The following is a 26,770-nucleotide window of genomic DNA, read 5'->3' as shown; positions in this document are numbered from 1 at the left end:
CAGTTTAACGGCAAAATTCCAACTTCTTCGTAACTGTAATGATGCATAGACGCCAGTAGATGGCAGCATTGCATGGCTTTGGATTTAAGATCAGCACAGTTTTTGAGTTAGCATGTAAAGATTTCGTGGAGACTCATTGCTTGTCACGTCATTTTTGAGTGAGAGAAATGCCAACGTGCTGGAAGTTGGACAGGTTTATTCAAAACATGCCAATAAAGCAATTGCTTTTAAATCCTAATCTTGAATACATTGCTCTTTTTCCCTTTCTTATGATTAAGGTCATTCATAGCAATTTTATTTATTTATTTTTGCTCAGTACATGCTTAATAAATTTTAGTAAGCCACTTTTTATTTCTTCCCATTGCTTTTAAATGTCTTTAACTATTTTGTTTGTGACTGCTTTCAAATTTTGTCCTTTAATGTGAAGCACATTGAGTTACCTTGTGTATGCTACATAACCCCAGCAGCATTTCCTACGGATATGATACATTCAAATCTTTACGAAAAAAATTGTGTAATGACACCATCTAGTGGCCAGAAAAAATAATTATACTTTGTGACGTTGTGAAAAGACCCCGAATATTTTTTTTACATAAATTCCACACCCTTGAACACTAACTTTGCCACGAGCAACAAATGACATGGAAGGACTTGTTTTGTAGTTGCGTAGCAAGGGAACACTTTGTCTTTTTCCCAACGTACAATATTTTTGTGTCGTGACGTCATGGCAACGGCGTCTGACCTGTCGCTGTTGGTGGACGTTAGCGCTCGGGCTCTAGGCTCCTCCGGTGCTGTGTTCTTCTTGCTCGCTTTCCTCACTTTGGACGCGCTGCCGTCTGATTTACTGCTCGGTTCTTCCGTCAGGCCTGTTAAAAAATATATATTTTTAAAATTTTTTTTTAGTTTGTTATTTTAGCGAGCATCCCTTGCACTGCATGTTCCTTTCTTTTGGGGAATTAATTTATCTCATTAAGTGGCTTTATTGTAAATACCACAATTATATGTATGTAAATATACATTATTATGCAACGAAAAGAATTAGTGGATTGATTCCTTGTCAATAATAAATGAAAAAAATAAATAAATATCAACAATATGAATGAAAGAAGGACAAATGACATTTACCGAGCAGTTCCTTGCGCGTGCGGCTGGCTATCTCTTTGATTTCCATGCGCGACAGCGACAGGGACGACGAGTGCGTAGCCGAGACTAGGGGAGCGGCACAGACCACCGCAGCGGGTGTGGCGGTCTGGCCAGTCAGCACCTTGTTGACCAGCGGCGACTTGAGGGGTCTCTCGATGCTGCGGCCCACCAGATTGCACAAAGGGATCTTGAAGATCTGCTTGGACGCCGACTCGCCTGGGAGGGAAGCCACACGTTAGCAAATAGTCAGACAATGACACCATGCTCAGAAAAAATAAATAAATAATTTGACATTTCGGACGGAAAAGGCGCGCTTAGCTTTCTTTTGGTTGACAACTGGCAACCTTGTTGTTGTAATGTTCGGAGGGGGAAAAAAAATCACATTATCGTGTTAAGTCGCAATATAGTAAGAATAACATCCGACAAAAATTAAGTCAATATGACATGACATGTTTTGACATTAAAATCTGAATGTAAGAAAATTATATTTCACAGCTCCAGCTGTTGTGAAATGTTTCTGGTACGAGTTGCAGAATTTTATAACTTCCCACATTTTGCTTCTTCGGAGCGTGACCCAAACACTACTTGGGCAGTAGTTCACATGACCACTGGGGGGCACTGTTGCCACTATCAAGAGCCATCCTATTAAAATGTCAGCAAGCGCCATGCAGGTTATTCGGATCAGTCATCTGGCAATATTTGCCGCCATGAGTGCGTCAGGCTGGCCAATCAAGTGGGATTTTTTATGGGAGCTTTTAGCGCTAATTGCTGCAGTGACATCACATGACCTCCACACCTCACCCAATGAGCTCCACAACGCTCCCCAATAATTCACCCCCCCCCCACTCCACCCACTTCCTCCTCCATTTTAGTGGCGCCGTTATTCGGACTTGGACGGACAAAAGTCTCCATGGCGACAGTGCAATCTGTAAATCACGTCCTTCACCCCTTCCTCCCTCCTCTATGGTGGCCTCATCTGCTTTCAGGCATGAACTACTCCTTCATTTGGAGCTTGGTTGTTGCCGCTTTTCACCCCCTCCCATCCTCAAATGAAACATTTCAGGATTGGCTTCGGGAATTCTCACAAACTTGGGGTTTCGAGAATTAATTTAGGGTTTCAAATGATGGATTAAGACGAGGGTGTCAAACTTGTGCTATAGGAACGATTAGGGTTTCAGACTGCAAGGTTAAGGTTTCAAAGTAGGGTTTCAAAAAGGGTTCCGGTTTTAAAGTAGGCCTTTAATCAAAGGTTAGGGTTTCAAATAGGGCTTTAAACTGGGGGTAAGGTCAAAGCGAGCGGCAAGAAAAGACATGACGTTCACTTAACATTCCAGCGACATCGTTCACGATACCTTCTGCGTCCTTAGACGTGTAGAGCGAAAGCTTGGTACCGTAGGGGATCCGTATAGAATCTGAACCGGGGACCAAAAGAGGGGCACACAGACACACACACACAAGCAAACACAACATTAAGGAGGTTAACACATTTTCCATATTAAACAAAATGGGAAAAACAGTTGCAAGAAAGGGAAGAAATTGCATGGATGCGAAAGTCGAGGCACGCCACTGAATGCAGCTTCTGACTAACATGGCAGCAGCTGTTAGGTAATACATTTCATATGAATAGAAAAAAAAAAACAGTTGTTGACATTATAATTCACAAATCCAAACACTGAACCGCCTCGTGATTGTTACCTGGAACGGAGCGTACCAAATTAACCCATGTGGGGAGTGAACTACATGCTGCGTCACATGGCCGCCATTACACAGCATAATTTAAATAGAAAGATTCAAGAGGATTCAAATTCGAATGAAAAGTGAAACTGTCAGTGCATGAAGAAAAGTACACTTTGAGGAATATTTTTTGGGGGGGGGAATATGCTGGCTCATGAGAAGAGACAACTTTCAGGGTGAAATTTGTTTTAGAAAATGATGGCCTTTTGGGTTGGAAAGCTGCAAAACGCCCTTTTCCAAACAGTTTTCTTTTGTCCATAATATTGAACGGGCCGTTTCCCCATTAATATTCCAAATATGAATACGCTTTGCGCTCCTAATTTGATACGGAAAACACTTTCCCTGTGATTGGTTAGTCGAGTTGGCTTACCGTCCCCGAGGGGCGAGGGGAAAACAGGCATCTCGTAGCCGGTGGGCGTCTGCGGAGAACTGTGCGAGCTGGTGTCTCTGGAACTGCAGTTGGAGGCCGAGCTCACAGGCGCCGACGACACAAAGTAGATGTCCGACTGTGAAGGTTTGGATCGGAGACAAGACTTTAATTTGCAGCACTTGTGTATATGAAATAAGAGAGTGTTGTTTTTGCTCGGTAACCATGCAGATGGACCGCCACGGCGTTTCCCAGGGGGCTCGTAAAAACGGAGTGAAATGAGTGAGCTGAGGCAGCGTTTTGCGCTAATGCTGAAAGGAGTCTTCCTTCAGCGAGGAGAGGCAAACGATGCTGTGAAAAGGTATTTGCCCGCTTACTCGTTTCTGACTGATCTTGCAAAGACATTTTAAAGGTTGTGGGACTGCAGTGAACCATCGGCATCGTGATTCAAAAAATAGAGAAAATTGGGAATATCGGAGAACCTTCCCAGGAGTGGTCAGCCAACCAAAATGACTCTAAAAGTGCAATGGCGACTCATCCAAGAACCCAAAATGACATCCAAAGAACTGCAGACCTCAACGTGCGTACAGTTAAACATGTGTATAGCAATATGAAGGTCTGCGGTTGCTTTGCTACTTCAGCACCTGGACAGCTCCAGCTTATAATTAATGCAACATTGAGTTTTGCTGTCAGGACAAAAGAAACGAAGCAAATACTCCATCGGAGAAATACTCGTCAAAACATACAGTACTGACTCGTGAAGATGCAAGCTGCAGTTCCGGGACCACCGCCGTGTACACCAGGTTGCCGTTGACCACCAGACGAATCTCAATGGAGTCTGTGGTGAAAGCCAGGATGTATGGGAAGGCGCACACTGCAGAGAAAAAAAAAAAAACCACCAGCGCAAAGATGATGCTACACCATATAAAGTGATACCGTCCCCCTTCACAGTTGGTTCTGCCTCTCAATTATTTTGGATGTAATTCCACTGTCCACCATTAGTTGGCAGCAAAGAGATCACGTTATGTCAAATCCTCTTCAATGCTGCTTTTTCCGCCTACTCACCAATATCTTGGTGACATGTTGGTGTCGTCACACAACAAGTTACAGCGACAGTATTGATCCCACATCTTGAAAGCAATTCTTACTAGGTCGGCTGCGCCAATTACACGGTAATATGCTGCCCCCTACTGAACTGGAGTATGAAATACTCATTACGTCCACATTGTTGCTAGAATATAATACAGACAAGAAGGCAGTTGCTTGAATGTCAATATCTGTGTGGTGTGTTTTTGTGTGAAAAGTGGACGTGCACACACGCACACGCGCGCACAAACTTGAAAGGTGCCGCTAACGAGTGCACGAGCGCCGCATATGGCATGGCGCTCCATGGTGACCGCAAGCGTGTGTGGCATTGCCATGGCAACGTACCGATAGCGTTGGGCATCTGGTTCCAGCTGAAGTGGAAGTCGGACGCGTTGGACTGAATCATGGGCGTGGAGCCGTTGAACGGACACACTTTCTTGTACGAGCAAATATCTGTCAAATGAAGGAATTAGGAATGAGAATTGTTGGATGGTAAAAAAAAAAAGGTGGAAAAAAAAGTGACCATAAAAACATCGAATTGTGTACTAGCGGGCTAAGGATGGCACTTGTAGTTGAAAAACATGACTAGGAAGAGAGAGGCGTTCTACGGGTGTGCAGACTTGTCTTATGTGTGCGGAAGAAAAGCACGCTGGTACAAATGTTTTCTATACATATGCAGTTGTGGTGGTGTTCAGATTTTGATTACGTAGAGAAAGTTAGGTTCGTGTTTGTGTACCCACAATTGTAACACAACAGCAGACCGGCTTCGCCATCCTCGTACACGTCGATAGCCGCCACAAAATTGACCTGCGGACAGAGAGGAAAAGTGCAATTTCACATTAAGGTAGCGGACTTTTCAACATTTACTGTTTTTGGTTTAATATTTTGGTGTTTAAAATGTTTAGTTGAATTTTTTTTTCAGTTTTACAGTACGCTTCAACTGCAACTTCTTATGTGAGGGAGTCTTCTTTACGTTTCCACAATGTGATGTTATCAGGGTTATATTAGTTTGGGATTTTTCATTATATTTAGTTTTTTTATTGAGTTTTGACTTTTGTGTTTTAAATATAGTATGTTTTAATCAAACTTTTCATGACGTTTGTGTTTGGTGTTGTGCCGTGACAGTTTTTCAAACAAAGTTCGGGAGGTACACCTCACCCTGTTGGCGTCGACGTGGTGGAGCCGGTAGGCGTCCCCCGTGCTCTCGTTGATTAGATCAAACTGATGCTTGTAGCCCACGCAGATCATGTTGTCGTTCTCGCCCGTCGGCCCGTCCACCAGTGCCATCACGGCGGGTGGGTCGCACAGACAGATCTCCTGGTGGAAGGAGCGCGCCCACGATAACTGATCGGCTGCCGTCCCACTTTACCCATTACCGTAGTAAACAATTCTACTGAGAGAATGATCTTATGAAGACTGAATATATTTCAACCTCGTATTATCATAATCCTGTGAAATATAGCTTTGGGTGATTCAGCAAATTAATTTGACGTACAATTACATGCCAAGGCGGTTTACTACCATGAGCTGCTGATGGTTTGACGCACCCGTATGTACTGAAACTCCTCCACCGGCGAGTCGGCCCCCCCGACAGCGCCGAAGCCTTCGAAGCGTTTCCGGGTGATGAGAAGCAGCTTGTTCCGGATGGCCGCCACGATCCTCAGCTCCGAGCCGTGGTGCGTGTTGATGGAATACAAATGGCAACCTGGTAGGATGACGGCGGGAATCAAACTCCTGTCGACTACAGAAAAGTCCACTGTGCAAAGATCGCGGGTCATGGCCCACCTTTCGTTTTCTCGAGTTTATTCTCCCGGCTGTCACACTTGCCCCGGGCCTGCTGCCGCTCCTCCAGGCCTCTCCTGAGAGCGCTCAATCGGAACACGTACAGCCGAGCATCCTTCCCTGGGAAAGACAGGTCGGGAGGCTCGGTATAGCATGAGCCTTCATTTTTACACCACGTAAGCAGAAGAAGCCGTAAAAGTTCAGGAAAAATATGGCTAATCTATCTTTGGAGACAACAAATCCGTCCTGTATATTTATGCCTGCAATATACGGATACAACATACGGCCTCGTTATCCATCAAGATGCGCATTTCCCGGGTTAAGCCTAGCAAGAAGCTGTAAAGCGTTGGCATAAACACGCGGCTGCAGTAGTGTCATGTCATCAAAAGCCTGTTAATCACATTTGTCAGTATGAGGCTGAGCGGGAAAATCGATGACATGCTCTTGGTATGCAGCTTTTTTCTATTTCCTGCTTGCGGCATCCAGCGTCTGCCTGCGTGCGCGTTCTTCAGACACGTTCCCTTTAGCTCCTTAGGATAAACAGACGAAAACAAACGACAGCACAGGACTGACACCGGATCGATAAGATCATTGGAGCATAGGAGGTCGGTTGCATTTTGGTCGTTTTGGTGAGGGAGAATTGAGTGCAGATCTGTGCCGAGGCAATACGACAATGCGACACCGTGGTGGTACCTCGGCTAGCTTAGTGCCGACTGCCTGGCTAGTATTGAGTAAAAATAGGAAAAAATATGAAAAGAAGAACGGCATTCTTCATTTATTCATCAAACAATATTTACTGCGATTGCCACTAAATAGCATCAATATCGATTTGAGCTTAAATCATTTTTTTTTACATTTGAACTGCCCAACTTGGCATCAATGTTTAAAGGTTGAAGACAACTTATTGCTATTTTTGTATTTTGGGTATCGCAACTTCCAGCTGGATAATGTGCAGAGGACTGTACTGAGTTGAAAAAAAATATCAATGATGTCACCGATTAATCGACGCGACTTTCATCACAGTGTCAACTAAAAAAACATTGAGTGGTTCAACCTCAAGCGTCAGTAATTGATGTTAGAGATTATGTAGAGATATACTGTATGTTCAGAGAAACTAATCTGATATCTTCTGTTTTAATATCAATATTTTTTTTTTCAGTCCGATAGAAACAATAGCTCAAGTTGGTTTGTATCGCATCTTTCCAAAAAAAAAAAAAAATGTTTACGTTACCGGACAGCAAAAATGCCTTCACCTTTGTCTGCTCTGGTGATGAGCAGGTCCTGAGGCTCAAGTATGTGCATCTGCTTCACCAGCAGCGTCTTGTCAAATAACTGCACTGGCGGCGGGAGAGCTTGAGCCTCTGCAACACACAACAAACAGGAGTAATACAAGAAAAAAAAAAAGAAAAAAAAAACACCTCAGGAAAGTGGCGCATCGATCTTGGCGGTGCTCACCAGTGCTGGATGAAGGCAGATCAGAGCCTGGAGGAACAAAAACAGACAGATATGTTAGCCCACAGCATGGACATTTTGAGTGGCTCAGAGAACCTGTGAACTATTTCTTCTTCCCGTTCTCGTTTTCAATTGGCAACTGAACAGCCAAAAATTGAAACGAAAGAAAATGATTTTTTTTTTGTTGGATTTTTTTTTTTTTTTAAATATAAAGACTGAATTTTCAGAATTATATTCTAGCGTCAGATCGAATATACGTAATTGAAAAACATGACACAGGATCGAGTTTGATTTCAAAGTAGTGCTTTGACGCCATCATTTGTTATCTTTGTGCACAAATGACTTGAAAAATGTTACTTTGACAAAAGTTTTTTTCCATCATTTTGTGACATCTTGGTGCCAAGGAACTATGTCCAAGCTAGTTGAGGAGTTTCATTTAGACATAGGCAGTATTTTGCTGCCATCTTCTGGCAATTTGGTACCAAGGAAGTTCTGTGACGTGAGTTGAAGAGCTTCATTTAGACAAAAGTAGTTCTTTGCGGCAATCTTATGTTCTATATCTTTGTAGGCAATTGTAAACCTTTTTGGTCTATTACTCACAGTTTCGCTATTTGTGAATATTGGGGGGACCAAATACTGAAAATAACTCTGAAATAAAACCAGACACAAAAAAAGAAAAATAGGACAATATTAACTATCCGCTTTGTTAGTTTTTTTTATTGCTAATTGAAAACGGAAAGCACAAACGATTGACGGATTGACCGAGCACGTCTGGCTTTGATGGAGAGGACACGCGGGGTGACCCAGGCGGGATGTCAATTGCAATTAATCCCGACTCACCATTCAGCAGCAGGACCCCCGCCGCGTCGGTGGCCACCAGCAGCGACTGGCCCCACGAGTCGGCGCACACCACCTCGTGAGGGAATGTGCTGCAGAACGACTGCGACTCCCACGGCTGCCGCAGACACGCACACACACACGCGCACACACGTGTCAATCAAAAGGCAGTGTTGCTCGTTGTATTGATGAGCTGAAAGTCATCACCTCTTTTCTGCACAAGCCAGTCGTGACTAGACTGGTGGGGGCGTCGCCTCTCACGATGGTCTTCAGCTTTAGAGCCTAAACAAAGCAACCCATTTGTACACGCCTAATTAAACAAACTTACGTCAACGTAGCTCATTTTGATTAAAATTCAAGCATACATACCGGCCTCACCCAAATGTCCCACACCCAACCACCAACCCAAAACTTTACTCCTCCACACTTTACTTTAACCCCACCAACCCCAAACCAGCTGCCTAAACCTTACCCCCCAAACTATACCACTTTTATTTTACCTGGCCTATCCTGACAAATTCGGCCTGGCGCGCCTCCTCCTTCTTCCGTGCTGACTTTGGCGACTCAGGTAGCACATCGCTGAAGGAGCGGCGGTTCAACATGTTCTGCGGGGAAAAAGGGACCTAGTATGTGGCGTAAACACGCATGCATGATGGAAGTGGAAAAGAAGAAAGCAGAAGAGCGGCTCTTAGACAGGAGGGACGGATACACCTAACTAGATTTTACATTATTAGCGATAGCTAGCTAGCTAGCTAGCTAGCTAGCTAGATAGATAGCTCGATAGCTAGATGAAGTTCTACTTTTTTTCTCTACTGAAGTATCTGTACTTCTACTTGTGTGACTACTTTTGCCACATCTGCTTAAGCGTGTCAATGAGAGTCAGCTGGGAGGAAACAAATGACAGGGAGTAAGAAAATAGGCACCACTGCAGTGGAAACTGTGTGTGGGTGTGTGTGTGTGCATGTGCGTGTGTGCGCGCTGTGGTGCAGTACGCAGTGGGCCGCAGTGGACAACACAGTCAGCAGCTTCTCAAGTCGCAGCAGTGGCATGGAGCAGGAGGAAGAGGAGGAGGCGGAGGCCACCCCGAAATTTTTTAGCCAAGACTTGCGTGGTACCTTGTGCAGGTCGGGCATGAGGTCCTGGTAGAGCGAGCGGATCAACATGTCCAAGGTCCGCTGACGCTTCTGGGCAAATGTTGGCGTCTCCAGTGTGGCTTTCTCTCCATTGATTACTGTGAAGAGAGAACATTCATTGATAATGCGCCTCAATCTTTTAACACAGACCCCCACCTTCTACATCACCACATAAACATTTTGGACCCGCCTCCATTGTGAGTCATGGTTTTGTGGTCCTGTTATAGCATTGATTTTTTTTTTTGGCACCATAATTTTTACTCTTTAGTTCTAACGGATGATAATTTGGGCTGTAATTCCATTGTTGACCACAAGATGGCAGCAACACACTATTCAGTTTGATGCTTAATATGACTAAAGAAGAAGAATGACAAGAAATATTTCAGACCAGACTCATTTTTGCGGAAGATTATTGAACGTCAAATCCTTTTCAAACCTGCTTTTTACGCCCACAGAAAATGACGGCTGGAAGTTAATTTATAATGTACAGTTGACTCCTGCATACTCATGTTTTAGATTTGCATATTTGCAGATTTTAAACAAAATTTCAAAATTATGATATATTGTTTTCTGCTTTTACACCCCAAGATAAAGCGAGGTTCACAGTGCTAATATTATCAGTGAAATAATCGTGCCATAATGTTCGCTAGTTCCTCAAACACACAAAATGTTGAACCAGGCACATACAGCTACTCTAATTACTAATGCATTTCAATCCCTCACGAAAAGTAAATCAGTCTTACATTTGACTAATAAAAAGTCCCTGAATTCGTGGTGATCGGTAAAGACCGGCGGCGACGGGAGAGGTGGTCCAAACAGTGGGACACTCTCCTCCGAAAAAATCTTCAACCTGTGACAAGAGAGAACATAAATAGCCCAAAAATAAAAAATCAATAACAAATCCATACATTTATGGAGGCGCTCACCTGTAACTGTCACTCTGGCAATTATATCGAACTAACGCAAAAATATCTGCACATCCGAGTCAAGGAAGCGCGATTGACACGAAAGATGCTTGTCGTTTCTCCGGAAGGATACGAGTGAAGTGCGAGCGGATCATGGAGGGCTTGAAGGACGACGATGCATCATCACCCTCCTGGAATACGATGGTGACGATGTCATTCCCGATGTGACGCTTGCGCTCCACCTGCGGGGGGGATTTGGGACGACAAAAACGGCGGGAAGAGATTTAACACCTGTCACAAGATAGGTTGACATTTATTCAATATACTTGACATCTGGCTCGCATTGCCAATGTCACATGACCAATCCCAGAACTCAGGTGAGGTGTGACATGTGCAATGCAAGTCCGACGGCACTTGGATGTCAATTTCTGTCAACAGCAGAGGGCGGTACAAGACAAAATGAACCCTGATATGGATGAAATTGGATTGATTAATCGTTTAAATGAGTTAGAATCCTGCAAAGCAAATCTTTGTCATGAGTTTGCCTTTGAACCCTCACAAAGGTAGTAACAGGAGCTGACGCCCACCTGTTGTTTGTTTTCTTTGGAGTAGGGCAACATGGTGGACACGTGGAACATAAGCTCGTGGCCCTGATACACTGTATAGATGGACTTGATCCCTGTAGTGTCGTCTGGAAGAAATAGCAAACAAGGGTAACGTTTGGGAGTTACGAGCAGCTCGACGCGTGGCTACATTTTACTTAGCGGCTAATTTGTTGAACCGGGCCAAGCACAAGTTCAGATAAATAAAAAACAATTGACTTATACAAACGTTACTACCGGAAGCATATTTCTCGCTGAGCTAATTTAAGCTAAATCAAGCTAGCCTACTTCTGTTTAAATGTACCAAAACGTCCATGCTAATTTCTCTGCGCCCACGAATTTTGCAATATATGTTAGCATTAAGATGGCAGATTTTGGTTAGACAAAATGATAAATGTGTTTAAAAAAATGGTAGAATTAAATTGTAAGAAAAAAAAAAAAAAAAATCATATAGTCTCTCAATAACGGTTAGATTGAAAACTTGCCACCTCAAGATAAAGTGGGGTTCACTGTGCTAGTATTATGAGCGCAATAATGCTGTTAGCTAGTTTTATTAACAAATCAACGGGACGCACATTGCTAGCCTCGTAAGCAGCTAAGATTGCGGCCGAGTCCAAGTGAAAATGTTTTTCTTTGTCATTTCTTACTCTTGGTGTCCAGGCCTCCCCGATAGCCGGCCCATCCCTGCAACGTTATGCTGTCGCCCAGCAACTTGAGAAACTTGTCGAAGCTCTCACTGCCCATTTCTAAAACAGACAGGCAAAACCAAAACAGACAAATTGCGTACAGATAACGCTGCGGTGAGCGGCGAATTAATTTAAGATTTTACCATTACTGAACATCTCATCGTCTGTGAGCTGTCCATCTTTGGCAAACAGGACGCCAAATTTTAAGTTGACGGAGCCCTGTGAAAAGGTTTACACTCATGAAGGCTGTGAAAATTTTTAAAAAATGAAAAAAAATACACAAATCATGGCATTTTGTACCTCCTGTTCCTCCAACACTAACAAATCCTGAAGGCAAGAGAACAGAAAAGTTAGCAGTGACTGATGCTACGCTAAGTGCAGTTTATTAAATTCATTTTTTTTTACGTTCAATGACATGACATCATTTTGGTCCATTTTGTGTATTGTATGCGACGTTACATCACGTGACAAAACGTGACATTACGCCACGAGGGTGATGTCGCGACCTGCTCACCTTTTGAATGTCAGGGGTGAGGATCTCCCTCGGGCCTTTCTCAAACCTGTCCATGTTCATCGCGCTGGCACGGCGAGCGTGTGGAGATAATGACATGAGGAAAAAGAGAAGCGAGAAGCACCGTGGGGACCGAGCCTGGGTCAAAATAGCCTCGAGGTACGCTGACGAAAATGCTAAGTGAGGCGGCCTTTAACATTCGGAACATATGCAGTCTTTTTTTTTAGAAAGCAGTTAGAAGCACATTTGTTGTGTGTGTGCGTGTGTGTGGGTGTGTGTTTATTATCCGTTATCAAGCAATTATATTTTTGATATATTTTGATTTTGCGTCTCCTCACCTGAGGATGGATTTGACTGATAGCGTTTTGGTGGGGCTGTAAGGGAGGCTAATCTTCAAGGTGCCCTGCGCAGACAACAACAAAAAAAAAAAACAAGACGTTCAGCTCTTAACGTTGAATTCATCGCAAACAAAACGTGCCAACGTGACTCATGACAATTTGCCATCTTGGCCAAAATGCTGAGTCATCGCGTGGCGTTGCGGCAATATTAATCATGTGTGTACACCTACGTTGATGACGATGACTCAAGAGCCACATTGTGTCCCAACCGACCTTGTGTGTGTGTTCATATGGCTATTCTTTGAAGGTTTGCAATTAAGCATTAGCATATCTATGGCATTTTGGAATATATAACAACGTTTAGTGACAAGATTGACTTGGTCATTTGTTGAAGAACTACAGAGGCCATGGAGGGTCAAAAGAGTTTATACCGTTTTCCTCCACAAGATGGCGCGATACTGTGGAACCCGCTGGTTGTTCTGGTCGGACAGGACCACTGACAGGTAGAAGGGGTTCTTCTCCGCATCCGTGCCCACGTAGTTTTGGTGTACTGAAACAAAAAAAAAGTCTTATACAATACAAAAAAAATACAATAAAAATTTATTTATATTGTGCATTTCACAACTGCTGGAGCGCTTTCCATATGGTGTCATATAAATTAGCGGGAAATTAGCACACAAATTAAAAGACAGAAACAATAGATCCCAGAAGAAGAGCAGAACAACGACAGTCTCAAGTTGAGTCGGAAGCGACCAAATGTTTAGGATTCTGCTGTTGGCTCAAGTGACATTTTGTTGAACTGACCTTTCCCGAGGAAGTATTTAAAGAACCATCTGGTGTGGTACTCTGGGTTTTCCAAGTGCACGTCGGTTCTTCTCCAGGTTCCGGGAGCGTCATCCAAATTCTGCGTGACACAAATTAGTCACTTGTAGGTCACGAGTAAAATGGATGCAGTCGCAGTATATTAAAATGTATGACCATATTTTTTTTGATATTTTCCGGCGGGTGCGTCTATCAGAAGGGAGGCGGTTTCGATTGCGAAAGAGGCATTTATTTATTCACATGGACAACAAAACCGGTGAGGGGTCACTTTGAGAGGAGGCTTTGAAGAGAGAGGCGTTTATTTTCTCAAATTGGATCATGAAAACAGGCATTTATTCAAGAGAAATGATTCAAATTGGGAGACGTCCATTTTTGGAAAGGCGTGGATAGAAATAAACAGCATGGCGGATTTTAGAAGTGGCGTTTATTTGCTGACGAGACCTGTGTCTATTCAACTGAATGATAGAAACAAGGAGGCATCTATTCGGCGAGAGGAATTTATTTGTTGTAAGCAAGTGGCGGGAATTTCATTTTGTCAGTACCTCATCCATGGAACCATTCTCCACGCGGAAGCGTCCTGCCCTCTGAATCGCCCCGTCTGCATCGCTGGATATCAACTGCCAAGGGGATAAACGCATCGAATTACACACATTCGAATAAAGCATTCTCACACAAAACTGAAACTCTCTCATGCACTACCGAAATTCACTCAAACACGCTGGGAAAAAAAAAAAAATTAATACACACCACTCCAAAGCACCCACAGTCACGACTGAAATACACTCAAAAATACTAAAATCATCTCAGATATGACCGAGAACATTTTTGCTCACTCTGGGAGCTGAAACGCTCTCATATGCACTTCTGAGACACGCTTAGACAGAGAATTGAAACACTCGCACATACACGACTGAAAAGCTCTCAAACACAGGACTGGATTTGTTTTGCTACTGAAGAAAGTCCATGTCATACTGAAGAACGCTCATGTAATATACTAAAATATGTATTTCAGTGGTGTATATGAGAGGTAATCCATAATTACTGTTTGCTTCTAATGAACCCCAACGCACACACACACACACACACACGCATGCACGCGCACACAGTAATGAGGAGGCTCACAAACACACAAAGTATGGCGGATCATCATCACAATTGCAGAGCATGTTTGGTCGCTAGGCAACCAGGCGTATCACTTCTGCCTTGCGGCCGTCACCCCCACCCCTTCCTCCTCCCTGACGGAGGTCATTGTGAAGATGCCACAAGAGAGAGCAAAGGCGACATGCCACACAGATGGCGGGGAAGCAGGTTGATATGATGTGGCCTCGGGTATGATTTTTTTTTTTTTCCCGGATTCCAAATTTTCCACGACAAACCCTCCCAATTATTGGAAGCACTCCACAAATTATTTCCAGATTTCCCAGCTAAAGTTGTTAAGACTAACAGAAACTGGCAAAAATGACTGAAACTAAAAATAAATAAATAAATAAAACAGCCACCTTCATTTTCACACACGATTGCAAGCTGTCATCTGGGAGGTGTCGGGGGCCATGTATGTTTTTAATATCGTTCCTGCCGATTGTTTTTGTTTATTTGTTTCTTTTCTTCATTTTACTTGAATGTTAAAAGAGGACCACAATCTTCAAACTGAGAAGTACATGTAAAAACAAATGAAACCATTTCAAACTTCAATTGAATAATGATTATTTCTTTTCCAAAGCCAAAGAGAGCCACAGCAAAAAAAAAAAAAAAAAAATTTCCACGTGCGGCTCTGGAGCCTCACTTTGCAGAACCTCGATTGTCACTCAATAATACAAATCCTGTGCAGCCATAAATTGGATATAGTTCCATGTCCTGTTCTTATAAAAGCCGCCATGCATGAAGTCTGCCTCATTGTGCCTCACAGTTTTGTCAATGCAGGCGAGCAGGTGGGCCGCTTGGCTGATAAACAACCGTGTGGCGAATACGCAACATCCATATTAATGGGCCCGGAAAGCACGGTGATTAAAAGAACACAGTTGCGTGTGTCTGCACCTGCAGCCGACGCTCCCATTCCATTCCAAACTGTAAAGTGTATGAAGAAGCTCTCTATCGCCCCCACCAGGCTTCACCCCCACAAACACCCATCTTCCGCCATCGCTCTCGCCTTGTGCAACATTAAGCATCTAATCGCAGGATAATGGAGGCGAAGCTGACTGAGCCATCCCTCTCTGCTACCACGAGGCGCTCTACAGAACGAGAGACATACGGACGATGCGCTTTCAACGTCATCTCCTTCTATGAGTGAACATTTTTAAAGCAAGCGAGTCAGACACAAATAAAGTCTTTAAATTATGCAACACGAGAGTGGAGACGCCGCACCGCTTTTAGTCTTCCCTCGGGCCGGGGAGAGGAGAAACGAAGAGAATACGAGGCGTTCCCCAAGTGTGTGTGTTGGGCAATGAAAACAAATATGCAGTCTTCCCCCACCATAGTGGAACCTCGCATTACGAATCGAATTTTTGAAACAGTTTGCAAGCCGAAGCATTTGAACGAGGTGATGTGTTCTACTTAAAGAAAAGGAAATGCAACAAAACCGTTCCAGCCACAGGTTGGCATTATATTGCCCTTAGTTTGACCTTTGTGTGGTTAAGAATTCAATTCTGTGCAATACAGAGCATAAGGACTTGGCTGGCCCGCCAATAATCTATTAAAATCTATTAATCTATTATTAAAAAACAATTAAAAAAAACATTGATAAACATTCAACAAATATATATATATATATGAAAAAATATTGAAAAACAAATAAAAAACAAGGAAAAATGGCGAATGTACAGTGTAAACATAAAACCCCCCCCCCCAAAAAAACTCCACAAAAAACCCTAACCTCCCCCAAAAAAATCCAAGAAAACACATCCCTTTACAAAAAAAAAAAACGTATGTATGAAATATAAATTGCAGTTGTTTGAAAGTTGATAATACAGTAACAGTAACATCAATGCTAATTTCCATTTGCCAGTCAATGGTGTTTTGCATGATATGTTAGCATTAAGCTAGCAAGTATCTGCGAGAGTAAACCGAGTATACAGCTGGATTGAACATTTTGGTGTCTATACTTCGTTATACCCTGAGCGTTACCCTTGACTTAATTTTGCGCGGGGTCAGAGGGGGTCGTATTTGAGGGTTGTGGGGACAAATCTGTGCTAAATCAATACATCTGGTTGACTTGTTATTGCTAATTGATCTCATCAGTGATGATGTGGATGCAGACTCACGATCCCCCGGGAGGACGGGGGCAGGGTAGGATGAATGACGTGACACCGCCAGGGTGTGGCCAAGCCGACGGCCCTCGGGAGGTTTGGGCGGGGGGGGGTCAGATGTGTCGCAGCATGGCGCCGGGTATTATCTGGTTTAGCAGATGATTTATGTATCGCAGTCGGGGGCAGACACAGTTAGACCAGACAGCCCTCTTTGCTTCCCTGCCCTCGTTACCTCATTCATTTAATGGTCTTTTATGGAAAAGGCTAAAGTGGATTTTGAGTTTTTTTCCCGTTCTTCTGCAAGCTGCAGTAAAATATTTATTTATTTGCTTCGTTAAAAACAACGGTTTCCGATCCAAAACAGAGAAAATGAGATTTATGTGAAAGAAAAAAAATGTTTCTTTGACACAAATCTATTTTGCATTGGTGACAGATCAAAACTATAAAATGACACAGAAAAAAAAATAAAATCCGAAAAGAAATATCACATTTTAACGTGAAACGTATCACCATAAGTTTTCATATCCAATGCAAGGATTTGAAACGAATGCATATTAAAGATACGACACGGTCGCATCTGCCCTGAGTTTCACATTCAAACTAGCCTGGCTGCTGCTAATTTTGTCATTTGGCCCAAAAGGTCGCGGCTTCCAACTCTGCCTTGAGCAGCAAGTGCACGGGAATGTGTGAGCTGCAAAGGGAAATTCTTCTTCTTCTTGTTTGTGTCAACACTCGAAAAGCAACGCAAGAAGAAGTTCACGCACGGAAATAGAGCGCCTGCTGTGGCCGAACTCGGCAGGCATCCACGGGTGTCAGACACGCACACACACAAACACACACGCACACACGCACTTGCGACAGAGAGCGAGAGAGAGAGAGAGAGAGAGAGAGAGGATGAGGATGAACTTTGTTTTTTAGATTGTCAATGGCCTCATCCTGACTCTTACACAGCACTGGGTCTCTCTCAAACACACACACTCACACACATGCACGCACACACCCACAGTGAAGTGGCGGTCTGTTGGTGCTGATTGGCGGCATATGCTTTCCCCTCCACACTAATCTGCCCCAGAAACGAGCCTCCTCCAAGGAAGTGCGATTGCAGCGCCAACACCGCCACCACCAAAACGCAACAATGAGTCAACATCTTGCTGGCACACACTGCAACAGCTTTCTTGTGTACTTTCTTCCTTTCTTTGATGCCAGCGGGATCACAGCAACAAAACGAATGAAGTGCAGAGGAAGAAGAAGAAGAGGAGGCGGAGGCGAGAACAGCGGTCGCGTGCGCGGCGCTGGACCACACCCAATGTGGGGTGACTCATCTGCCCACCGCCACACCGATACCGTCCGTCCGTCCAGACTGGACCAGTGAACGACAGCAGCGCAAAGACGAGGGAGAGCAACAAAGGTCGATCATTTCCATCAGATTCACCAGTGGCGGGGCACCGGAATCTGGGCCCCACTATTTAATCGCCATGACGGACCCCTCCCCCCCTGCCACTTTTGTGGGGGGGAGGTTCTAACCAATCTTCAAACCGATTGAAAATGTTTTTTTTTTTTTATCTATATAGGAGTCCCCTTTGGCAGACACTCCAATACAATTCGATCCATTTCTAATGCGATAAGTTCCCATGACACAAAATGTTATAGTTCATTCCAATCAGAATGTGATGTAGGCATGACTCACCAGCTCCACAGAGCCGTAGTGCTTCCGGCTGAAGTCTCCGCGCCGGCAGCCCAGGTCCTCCGAGGCCGAGCTGCAAGACAAATACGCACACGGTAAACACATATTCTCTTGGTACAAACACAGACAGGAATCCCTTAATTCTTCTTAAAAAAAAAAAATTTTAAAAAAACGCAAACATAAATCCTACTATGATAAAAGTCTACTATCGTAAAAATAAAATAAAATACTTGATGTCATAACAATGCAGATAATAGCGAAAAACACTTTCACATAATGTATACAATATAAACAGTTCTTTACGTAATTGATGTACATGAGTTTTGCACATTTTTTTATGTATGGATAATGTGCAGAAAGAAAAATACGTAATACAAATAAAGAAAAATAACAATGCGAACAGTACATACTGTATTTACATTTTATATAAAAATTTATTTCCAGTGCCCAATTTAGAGTGTTAGTATTATTTTTTTAAGATCTGTAAAATCTCTTGATTATAAGATTGAAAAAGAAAACAAAAATCACAAAGCACTGCATAAACTACATTTCTCAAGCAACTGACTTTATCTGCATCAATTATAGTTTTAGTTTTGTAAACGTAAGATGCAGTTTCAGTTAGTTTTCTTCGATTTTTTGTCAATGCATTTTTGGGTTTTTTCAGTTTCAGTTTTCGTAAACTACAACAACCTCACTGCTGGTGGGAGGTTATGTTGATGCTATTTTCAATGCGTGAATGGAATAGATGACAATCGTTGCTCCCATGTGACGCATGCTTGAAGCCTTTTTCAAGTGCATCCAGCCATCAGCCTTCCGCTCTCATGCAGTGGGCGGGTCAAAGTCAGCTACTCCCCGAGCTAACCTTCCAATGGAGCTCTCGCTCCTTCTTCTCCTTTTCTTCCACCTCCTCCTTTTTCGAGAGACATGACAAAATGACACCGGAGTGCCTCACTAATGAAAAAGACCGTTCACGTCTCGCATTGCAGCAGTAGACTCCAGCCTCTTTCCCACAAAGTCACGGCGAATCATTAGCTTTGCATTAAATTTCAACTGGAAGTTAAGACTGAACCGCTTGAAGCAAGCACGCTGTGCCTCTTTTTTTGCAAAACTATGTGAGCAAGTGAGGGCTCATTGGGACTCTTCCTGAGTAGAACCGTGCTAACGAGTCTTCTTTTTCAACCCTCTGTGTTTCTTGCTGTTCCTTGACAGTGTGAGCATGATAACAGGTGTCTTTATCAGGTCCTGCTTGCGCCTTTTACACACAAACGCACACACGTTCCCCTGGCATCTCGTCGGCATCGTGTTGTAAGCCAATCACGGCGGAACCCGAATGCCAAAAATAATCCGTAACGTGGGTGCACATCGAAAAGCAACAACATCCTTTCTGTTCATATTTCAGGCGGCACTGATGACATTGGAACTCTCTCGCTAACCAAAACAGCAGCATCTGACAAATTTGTTCAGATATTCAAGCGCTTCTGTGTAAGTTCAAATATTTTGTTAGACTTTCCAGAAGTCCAACTTGAGTGTAGTTCCTCGTTGTGCCCCGAATGTGATATTAACGATCTAGCTTGGTCCACTAGTAAAATAACTAGTGACTAACAAGTAATATTTTTCCACTACTACTGACCTTTCCAAACTATTGGAAGGCATTTTGGCCCTACTAGTACTGTCTAGGCTACTAGTGCATGACACATGCCTACTAGTTGAGCCTGGTAGTATTACTAGTGCAGCTAGGTAGTTTGGTTTAATTGCATAGGCCAAAAGTAGCACTAGTAGTCTGAAAAAAAACCTTACAAGTAAGACACAGTTGTTCTACTAGTGCGCGTCAAGCTGAGTATCAAAACAGCTTTCCAGCACTTGCATGCGCCACAAAGGAATCGGCAAAAGGGCGCATATTAGCTTCCTATTCCTCCGCGACAGGTGCCCGTGACTTAATCCCAACCTCCAGCAGCCCGTCGCCGAATGAATTAACTTGAATGAGCGCGTGTCGAATGTTGAAGGAGCACCAAAGAGGAGGAGGAGGAGGCGCATGCATGCAACAGATGCAAGGAACAAATACTACAAACAACAAACAACAGCGCAGGAGGCGGAGGAGTGGGGATGGGGAGTTGTTGGTCATGCGCAACGTATAATAAACACGGGCGCTTTTTACCGCTGATTGAAAGTCAACAGTTTACTGGACGCTGGATCCACGCTGTTCATGTCTACTCCAACAAACTGGTGGAAAATGGAAAAAAGAAAAAAAGAAAGACTCCCTCCCACCCCTACTCCTCCATGCACACGACCCCCTCCGCGTATTTCTTCTTCTTGTTCTCCTTTCCGGCGTCCTGCTAAGCGAGCAGCATCCTCGTCGTCATCTTCGCTCACTGCGGCGCCAACACCAGCTGATCAAAATAAAGAAAAAAAAAAAAAAAAAGAAAAAAAAAAAGAACACTACCCCAATTGGTGGCTCCGCACCAACGAAGGAGAGTGTGTTTGGTGTCGCATGCCGCCTTCCCTCTGTTGCATCCGCCACCCAGCATCCCCCCCCGACCCCCGCCCCCCCACGTCCACGCGTCAACGGTGCGTGTGTGAACGCGACACTTTTTTTTCGGCGCTGGGGGGGTCTATAGGCTTTGCTGGAGTGGAAAAGGCACCCACTCCACAACAGAAGCACCACACCACTCCCCCTTCGCTCCTGTGACGTCACCGTCAACTCCAACAAGCTTTTCTCTTTGCGCTTAACACTTGCCCGGAGCCCAAAGTGGTGTCAGGATGCTGGATAAGACAATCACATCCCGGCATGCAGAAAACGCAGCGGTGCAGAGTGAATCGGAAGTGGAATGCAAAAAATAAATAAATAAATACATAAATAAATAAATATATATATATATATATATAACACATGCATTAAAAAAGATTCAGATATACATCCCCTGAAAGCATTACTTAATTTTCGCACACATGCACAAACACACTCACACACTCACGAGTGAAATCGGAGCGCAGGTAAATCTGACACCACCACAAAAGGCCACTGACAACACACACACACACACACACACACACACATAGTGAGCAAAGGTGAGCGCATTCAGAAATTCTCGGCTCAGGCTACGCACCAGTGGGCCGCTCATCAATATTTCATCACACACACGCACACTTACACACACGTTTATGGCGCACACATCGCCAGCAAAGTGCGTGCCCTCATGACCTTTGTGTCCCTGGGCGGCGTTAAGGAGGAGCACACGAGAGCTTTTCAAGTCGGAGGCTTCGCCGCAGCAACTGCGCAGCGGCAATTTAATTCTCATGGCAACATTGCTAAGGCAATGCTATGCTATGTGCTAATGGAGTAAAGAAAAACGTGTTTACGCTACACTGACTTACAAAAGCAATCGCATCTTGGTCCAGGGATGGCGCCATTTTAAAACAAACAGATAAGCACACTTTGGACCCTTTATGGCCACCGTATTTAACATTAATATTGGGAAAATTCAATCAGGTCAAGAATTGAGAGTGGGCTTGTGTTCCATTCAAGGCTAACATATTTAACATTCATGTTCAGAAAAGCCAAACAAGTCACATACTTCATGGAGAACATTGACAAAATGTTGAGTTTTTGTCCCTTTAAAAAACACCAAATTTATTACTTGTGTTTGTTAAAAGTCATTTTTAACCAAGATAAAAATGTTGCCTCTTTGGTCCTCTGAGGCCACCACGCTAATTGCTAGCAAAGTTATATGCCAGGTAAACTCAAGTTTGGAAAGGAGCGCTATTTCAGGTTCCAATGGAAAACTTCGGCAAAACATTCAGCTTTTTTTTTTTTTAACGTCTTGTAGGCCGCCTTTGTCATAACTTGTGTCCGGAAAAGCCCAACGAGTTTTAAAGGAGAATGTAGCCATGAGCCAAACATGGCCTTTTTGGCCGGAGTTTTATTTAAGACATCAACAGAAGCACAACAGCGTCCAACACTGCTCTGAAATTGTCCGCTACAATTAATTGAAGAACAAAACGTTCGTCTGGTCGGGGTGGGTTTACGCAACGTCTCCATCAATAGATCGCATGCAGCTCACGGTCAAATCCGCCACCAGGGGGCTTTGTTTCGCAGATCAATTGAGTGCTTTCGCGTTCAATGTGAGGTTGACATTTTGAAAGTAACCTTCACTCGCAGGCAGGGGTGTGTGTGTGTGTGTGTGGGGGGGGGGGGGGGGGGGGGGGGGTGTGTGTGCGTGTGTGTGTGTGTGTTTGTGGGTGTGAACCATCCGGTCTGGACCATCCCAGCCTTGCTGCATCGCAGGCACTGTGTAGGCGGTAGCATTAACAGAGTACAATTTCACCAGCCGGTCGGAGTCGGAGTTTGTTATGGAGAACTTTGACAACTGCCGCCTTGAGGCATCCCTTACTATTCACGTGCAGTTAAAATAAGTGAAGCTGAAAAAAATCGGAGTTTTTGATGTGGCGCTTTGACACAAAAACTTTTTGCAGCTAATGGTCAACGTACTTTTTTCTTTGATTTATTTTCCTGTCCTATTTTTTCTTATTATGGTTTCATTTATTTTTCCGTTTATTCTTTATATTGTTATGTTGTTCTACAAATTAAAAAACAATGTCTTAGGTTTGTTAAATAGTCTCAATTCTTGAAGTGTCTTGAAGTTCCTTAAATACTCTAAACACGTTACATTTATTTGACTGAAGTACCTATGTTAAGGTTATTAATTGCTTTATTATTTTAGTTTCAAGACCCTGTAATTCACCTGACTGTCTATTGTGGGCTAAAGTCTTATCGATTCCGTTTGGGTTCCCTTCCCTGGATGCCTCTCGTCAACTATATGGCAAGAGCCTGCCCTCTTGTGGTAAAAAAAAAAGAAAAACCATCACAGCCAAGCCATACCGATTCACTTTGTTTTCAAATTCGTTTGTGCAACGAAAAAACAATTAAACTAATAAAAAGCATATTCTGAAACATAACCCGAACCGTGATTTATAGATGGAATTATAATTTATTATATTTTTTTCTATTTATTACATTATACAAAAAATAAAAAAATAGTTTCAATATTTTTTTCACTGCATGAATATGCAAAAAAACATGACTACTAAAACAAATGCTTGTAGAAAGAACTGAAATGAAAAAAACAAAACAAATAAACAATAAAACTAAAGTTAAAAAAATACAAGTAAAAGGGAATTTAAAAAAGTAAAAATACTGTAATATTTGATTTCTTTAAAGTTAAAAATAAAACAAAAGTTAAAAACTGCAAAAATGAAAAAACAAGAAACAGTATAAAAATAAATAATAAATGTTGTAAGAGAAACTAAGCACCTGACAAATACTGCATTCCCCCCCAAAATAATAAAATAATAAATAATAAAAAGAAAAGTAAAACTTGGTTCAAAACTAATCAAAACTGACAAACCTGCTCTGAAATCGAATTCAAACTAACTGAAATGAAACACCAGAAGCCCCAACCAATTAAAAAGGAAAAATAATGAAACATTTGTAATGGCGACTCGGAGGAGGCAAACGACCTTGAAGCAAAACACGCGCGACGTCGCCTTTTTTTTCCCCACTCCACGCTGGCCTGGCTCCAGCCGACTATAATGGGAAATGTTTTTTCCAGCTTTCCCGGAGTGCTTTTTCCTATGGAGCAAGGCCCTAAATGGAAGCAGATGTTGCCGTCGACCAGCAAAAGTTGACTCGACGCTCCAATCAAACCGTTTGGGCTTGTTTTGTTTTGGCTTTTTTTCCCTCTCCTCATAATTTGCACTGATTTTTCTGACCAAATGAAGCTTTGCACGGCTACGAGGCCGCATACGGGAGCCATTACGCACTCGGCCGGTCGTCGGGGATTGCGAGGGGACCGAACCGAATGGCTCAGCACACTTAGGTACTATGTTGAAGTGAAGGGAGGAGATTCATTTAGTTAGTGCACGAGGGTCGGACTAAAATCCACCTCCGGCCTTGCTGAATCGAGGCCTGTATTTATTTTTTTGATTCTGTTTATCTGCAATTGAATTATTGGGGTTATTCAATTAATTATTTCAGCCCTACTCAACAAATTTGAATGATAGTAGAAAATTGTAAACTGATTGTACAGTGCACTGTGGATAAGGAGCGATTCCCAACACAGCCTTTGACTCCGTTCTATCGCTGCATGCAACAAATAAATTTATGGTTACCATTTGGAAACGTGTTTCTCATTGTCCCACTGTGCTTTGAAGCGGAGAAAATTTTTTTAAAGAAAAGCTTCAGCAAGCAGTTTGTTTTGTTTCTCCCTTTCTGCTGAAGACACTCTAGTTGGGAGCTGCTCAGAGGCTTGCTAGGGTTGGTGAACAAAAACAGCTATTTTGGTAGCAACACACTAATAAAGTTCTCTCTGCATTAAAATCAACCTTGTATCATATAGAAATAGCAAATGCGAGAGGATGGTGGAGGAAGCAATTCCTACAGAAAAACGTTCAATCAGCCATGCATCTCAGTATCGGTAGCTGGTATCGGCTGTCTTTAATTCTTTATCTATAATTCTAGCCTTCCTACATGCAAAAACGTGTTGCGTTATTTAGACTTGCCTGTTTGCTTATTCAGCACTTTTGAAAGAATAACATGTCGAGAAGGCAGCAAACAACAACACAGTGTGTCTTTGCAGCACAATGACACACGACAACACGCAAAGCCCTTGGCTGCCATGTCTTTGTCGCCATACGGTGACAATCACGCGCGTGCTGCCCTGATAGATGGCCCACCGCACGACTTCCAGGAAGCGTGGCAGGTCACGTGACTCACTCAGGCATAAACTCAACTACCGGCAAACACACGCGCACGCGCACACACAGTCATTAAAGTCCTCAGCTAGAAGCGAGACTCCTCCTCCGTACGTCGGCCCTAAATAGCGGCAAATGCGGAGGCAGAGCGGGACAATCATTCATGATCATGATCCACCATAGCAGCTAACCTTGAAATTAGCATCTCTGCTCACCAGGAATAATCTGCCCAGAAGATTTCCCCTGTAAAGATCCCTGACCGTGCAGTTGAGCTCTGAAAAGTTTCATCAATTCCCTTGAAGGATCTCCAAGCTTACCCCCAAAAGAGACCCAAACCTTTCCTCAAAAGGCTCCTAACTTTACCGGAAAAAAACACCCAATATTCCCGCCAAAATGCCAAGCCCCATATAAAATGTAAAAAGAATTGCATTTTCACTCAGTCACAATGCTCGCAACATTAGTCACCTCACATTCTTGTGGTTCCGCATTAGCAAATCTGCTGTTGTTTTTTTTAACCTATCCTTTGTATCCACTGAAAATCTTGTTTTTGTTCAGGCTGGCACGCTTTCAAAATCGACTGATGAGCCTCCTATGGAGCGGTTTGATTTGCTTGAACCCACCAAACAATTTCATCCAGTCGTTTATGTAACATGGGTTCATGATTGTGTACATGATAGACGTATGTTGTGATGCTGATGATCTCGCTGTTTTAGATGCTTTGCCGCCATCTTGTGGCATCTAAATTGAATTCCAATGATTTTTTTTGGTGTGTGTGTGGAGGGGAGGTGGGTCAATTATTTGTGGCAGGGCTTGGTCCATTCACTGGTGCGGGCAGTGACATCACATGCACACACGCACGCGCACGCACACACGTGCACACTTTATTTTCGGATGCCTGGAAACACCCTCAGTGTCCTCGCGTGGTTTACGGCTGAATACATCATCTCATCCCTTATTGGATAAGTAGGTAACCCCCCCCACACACACACACGCAGACACTCAAAAATGTCCTTCACCCCCCAAAAAAAAGCATGACTTGACATCCGCTCTGCTGCAGTCAGGTGCGCATCAACCACGATAATTCCCTTCTCAAAAGTGGCGACTGAAATGCTCCATATTTGGTGCCACATGGAAAACTTAACAGTCCTCCTCCTCCTTCTCCTCCCTCGTCCTCCTCCTCTTCGTCCTCCTTAAATGCAAGCAGAAAGAGCTCAGCCTACCTGGTAATCTCGAAGCTGCAGCCCTTGCGAAGGAGCAGCGCTCTCTTCCGCATGATGCCTTTGTCTCTGCCGAGGTAAACATTTTTATTCGAATTCATGAGCGCGCACTCGGTGAACTCCTTTGCCCTTCCAAAAAGTACACTCACACACGCCAAAAAAAATCCTTTCCGGCCGAAAGTGGTCTTGCAGACTTGTTTCCACCTCCAGCAGTGCCCCCACTTTCTCCTCCTCCTCCTCCTCCTCCTCCTCTTCTTCAGACTGGATAAAAAGGTTCCGAGAGGGAGCCGACGAGCGCGCACCGTCGCCGGGCAGTTGGCGCCTCCATGCGGGCTTCGGGGAACTGAGGGGCCGGGGTAGTGGGCGGTGGAAGTAGGATGGGCGGGCGGTTGTCCGCAGGGGCTTTCCAGACGCGGCCGGCCGACAGTCGAGGGATTAGCGCGCGGCGGAGGGCTAGCTGCTCCCTGGTTGGGGAGTCCTCG

At 43.7% G+C, this 26,770-nt stretch overlaps 1 protein-coding gene across 4 annotated transcripts in view; it reads right to left on the bottom strand.

Annotated features, from left to right (window-relative positions):
- The window catches only part of garnl3 (GTPase activating Rap/RanGAP domain like 3), a 29,422-nt gene extending 2,652 nt beyond the window's left edge, over positions 1–26,770 (bottom strand). Inside the window, exons 1-31 of one of the 4 annotated variants that reach the window (XM_088281959.1) lie at positions 26,438–26,514; positions 26,292–26,357; positions 18,328–18,397; positions 13,941–14,015; positions 13,381–13,480; positions 13,008–13,126; positions 12,577–12,641; positions 12,242–12,305; positions 12,028–12,054; positions 11,871–11,946; positions 11,689–11,787; positions 11,027–11,130; positions 10,573–10,681; positions 10,461–10,506; positions 10,278–10,384; positions 9,517–9,632; positions 8,902–9,024; positions 8,609–8,683; positions 8,405–8,519; positions 7,568–7,594; positions 7,366–7,473; positions 6,116–6,232; positions 5,878–6,035; positions 5,489–5,647; positions 5,071–5,137; positions 4,676–4,783; positions 4,000–4,118; positions 3,248–3,383; positions 2,496–2,555; positions 1,126–1,359; positions 743–866 (exon numbers count right to left, since the gene is read on the bottom strand). In XM_088281959.1, the coding sequence (XP_088138085.1) occupies positions 743–866; positions 1,126–1,359; positions 2,496–2,555; positions 3,248–3,383; positions 4,000–4,118; positions 4,676–4,783; positions 5,071–5,137; positions 5,489–5,647; positions 5,878–6,035; positions 6,116–6,232; positions 7,366–7,473; positions 7,568–7,594; positions 8,405–8,519; positions 8,609–8,683; positions 8,902–9,024; positions 9,517–9,632; positions 10,278–10,384; positions 10,461–10,506; positions 10,573–10,681; positions 11,027–11,130; positions 11,689–11,787; positions 11,871–11,946; positions 12,028–12,054; positions 12,242–12,305; positions 12,577–12,641; positions 13,008–13,126; positions 13,381–13,480; positions 13,941–14,015; positions 18,328–18,397; positions 26,292–26,344 (2,960 nt within the window). In that variant the 5' untranslated portion in view covers positions 26,345–26,357; positions 26,438–26,514. Of the gene's footprint in view, positions 1–742; positions 867–1,125; positions 1,360–2,495; positions 2,556–3,247; positions 3,384–3,999; positions 4,119–4,675; positions 4,784–5,070; positions 5,138–5,488; positions 5,648–5,877; positions 6,036–6,115; positions 6,233–7,365; positions 7,474–7,567; positions 7,595–8,404; positions 8,520–8,608; positions 8,684–8,901; positions 9,025–9,516; positions 9,633–10,277; positions 10,385–10,460; positions 10,507–10,572; positions 10,682–11,026; positions 11,131–11,688; positions 11,788–11,870; positions 11,947–12,027; positions 12,055–12,241; positions 12,306–12,576; positions 12,642–13,007; positions 13,127–13,380; positions 13,481–13,940; positions 14,016–18,327; positions 18,398–20,479; positions 20,595–26,291 lie in introns of those variants that run through there. The other 3 variants (XM_088281957.1, XM_088281958.1, XM_088281960.1) reach the window with 3 other exon arrangements.

This window comes from Idiotropiscis lumnitzeri, chromosome 18 (genome assembly GCF_059441095.1).
Source record: "Idiotropiscis lumnitzeri isolate Australia: NSW breed Sydney's pygmy pipehorse chromosome 18, RoL_Ilum_1.0, whole genome shotgun sequence".
NCBI lineage: Eukaryota > Metazoa > Chordata > Actinopteri > Syngnathiformes > Syngnathidae > Idiotropiscis > Idiotropiscis lumnitzeri.
Note: the sequence above shows the minus strand (reverse complement) of the source record. Positions and strands in the feature narration are given on the sequence as shown.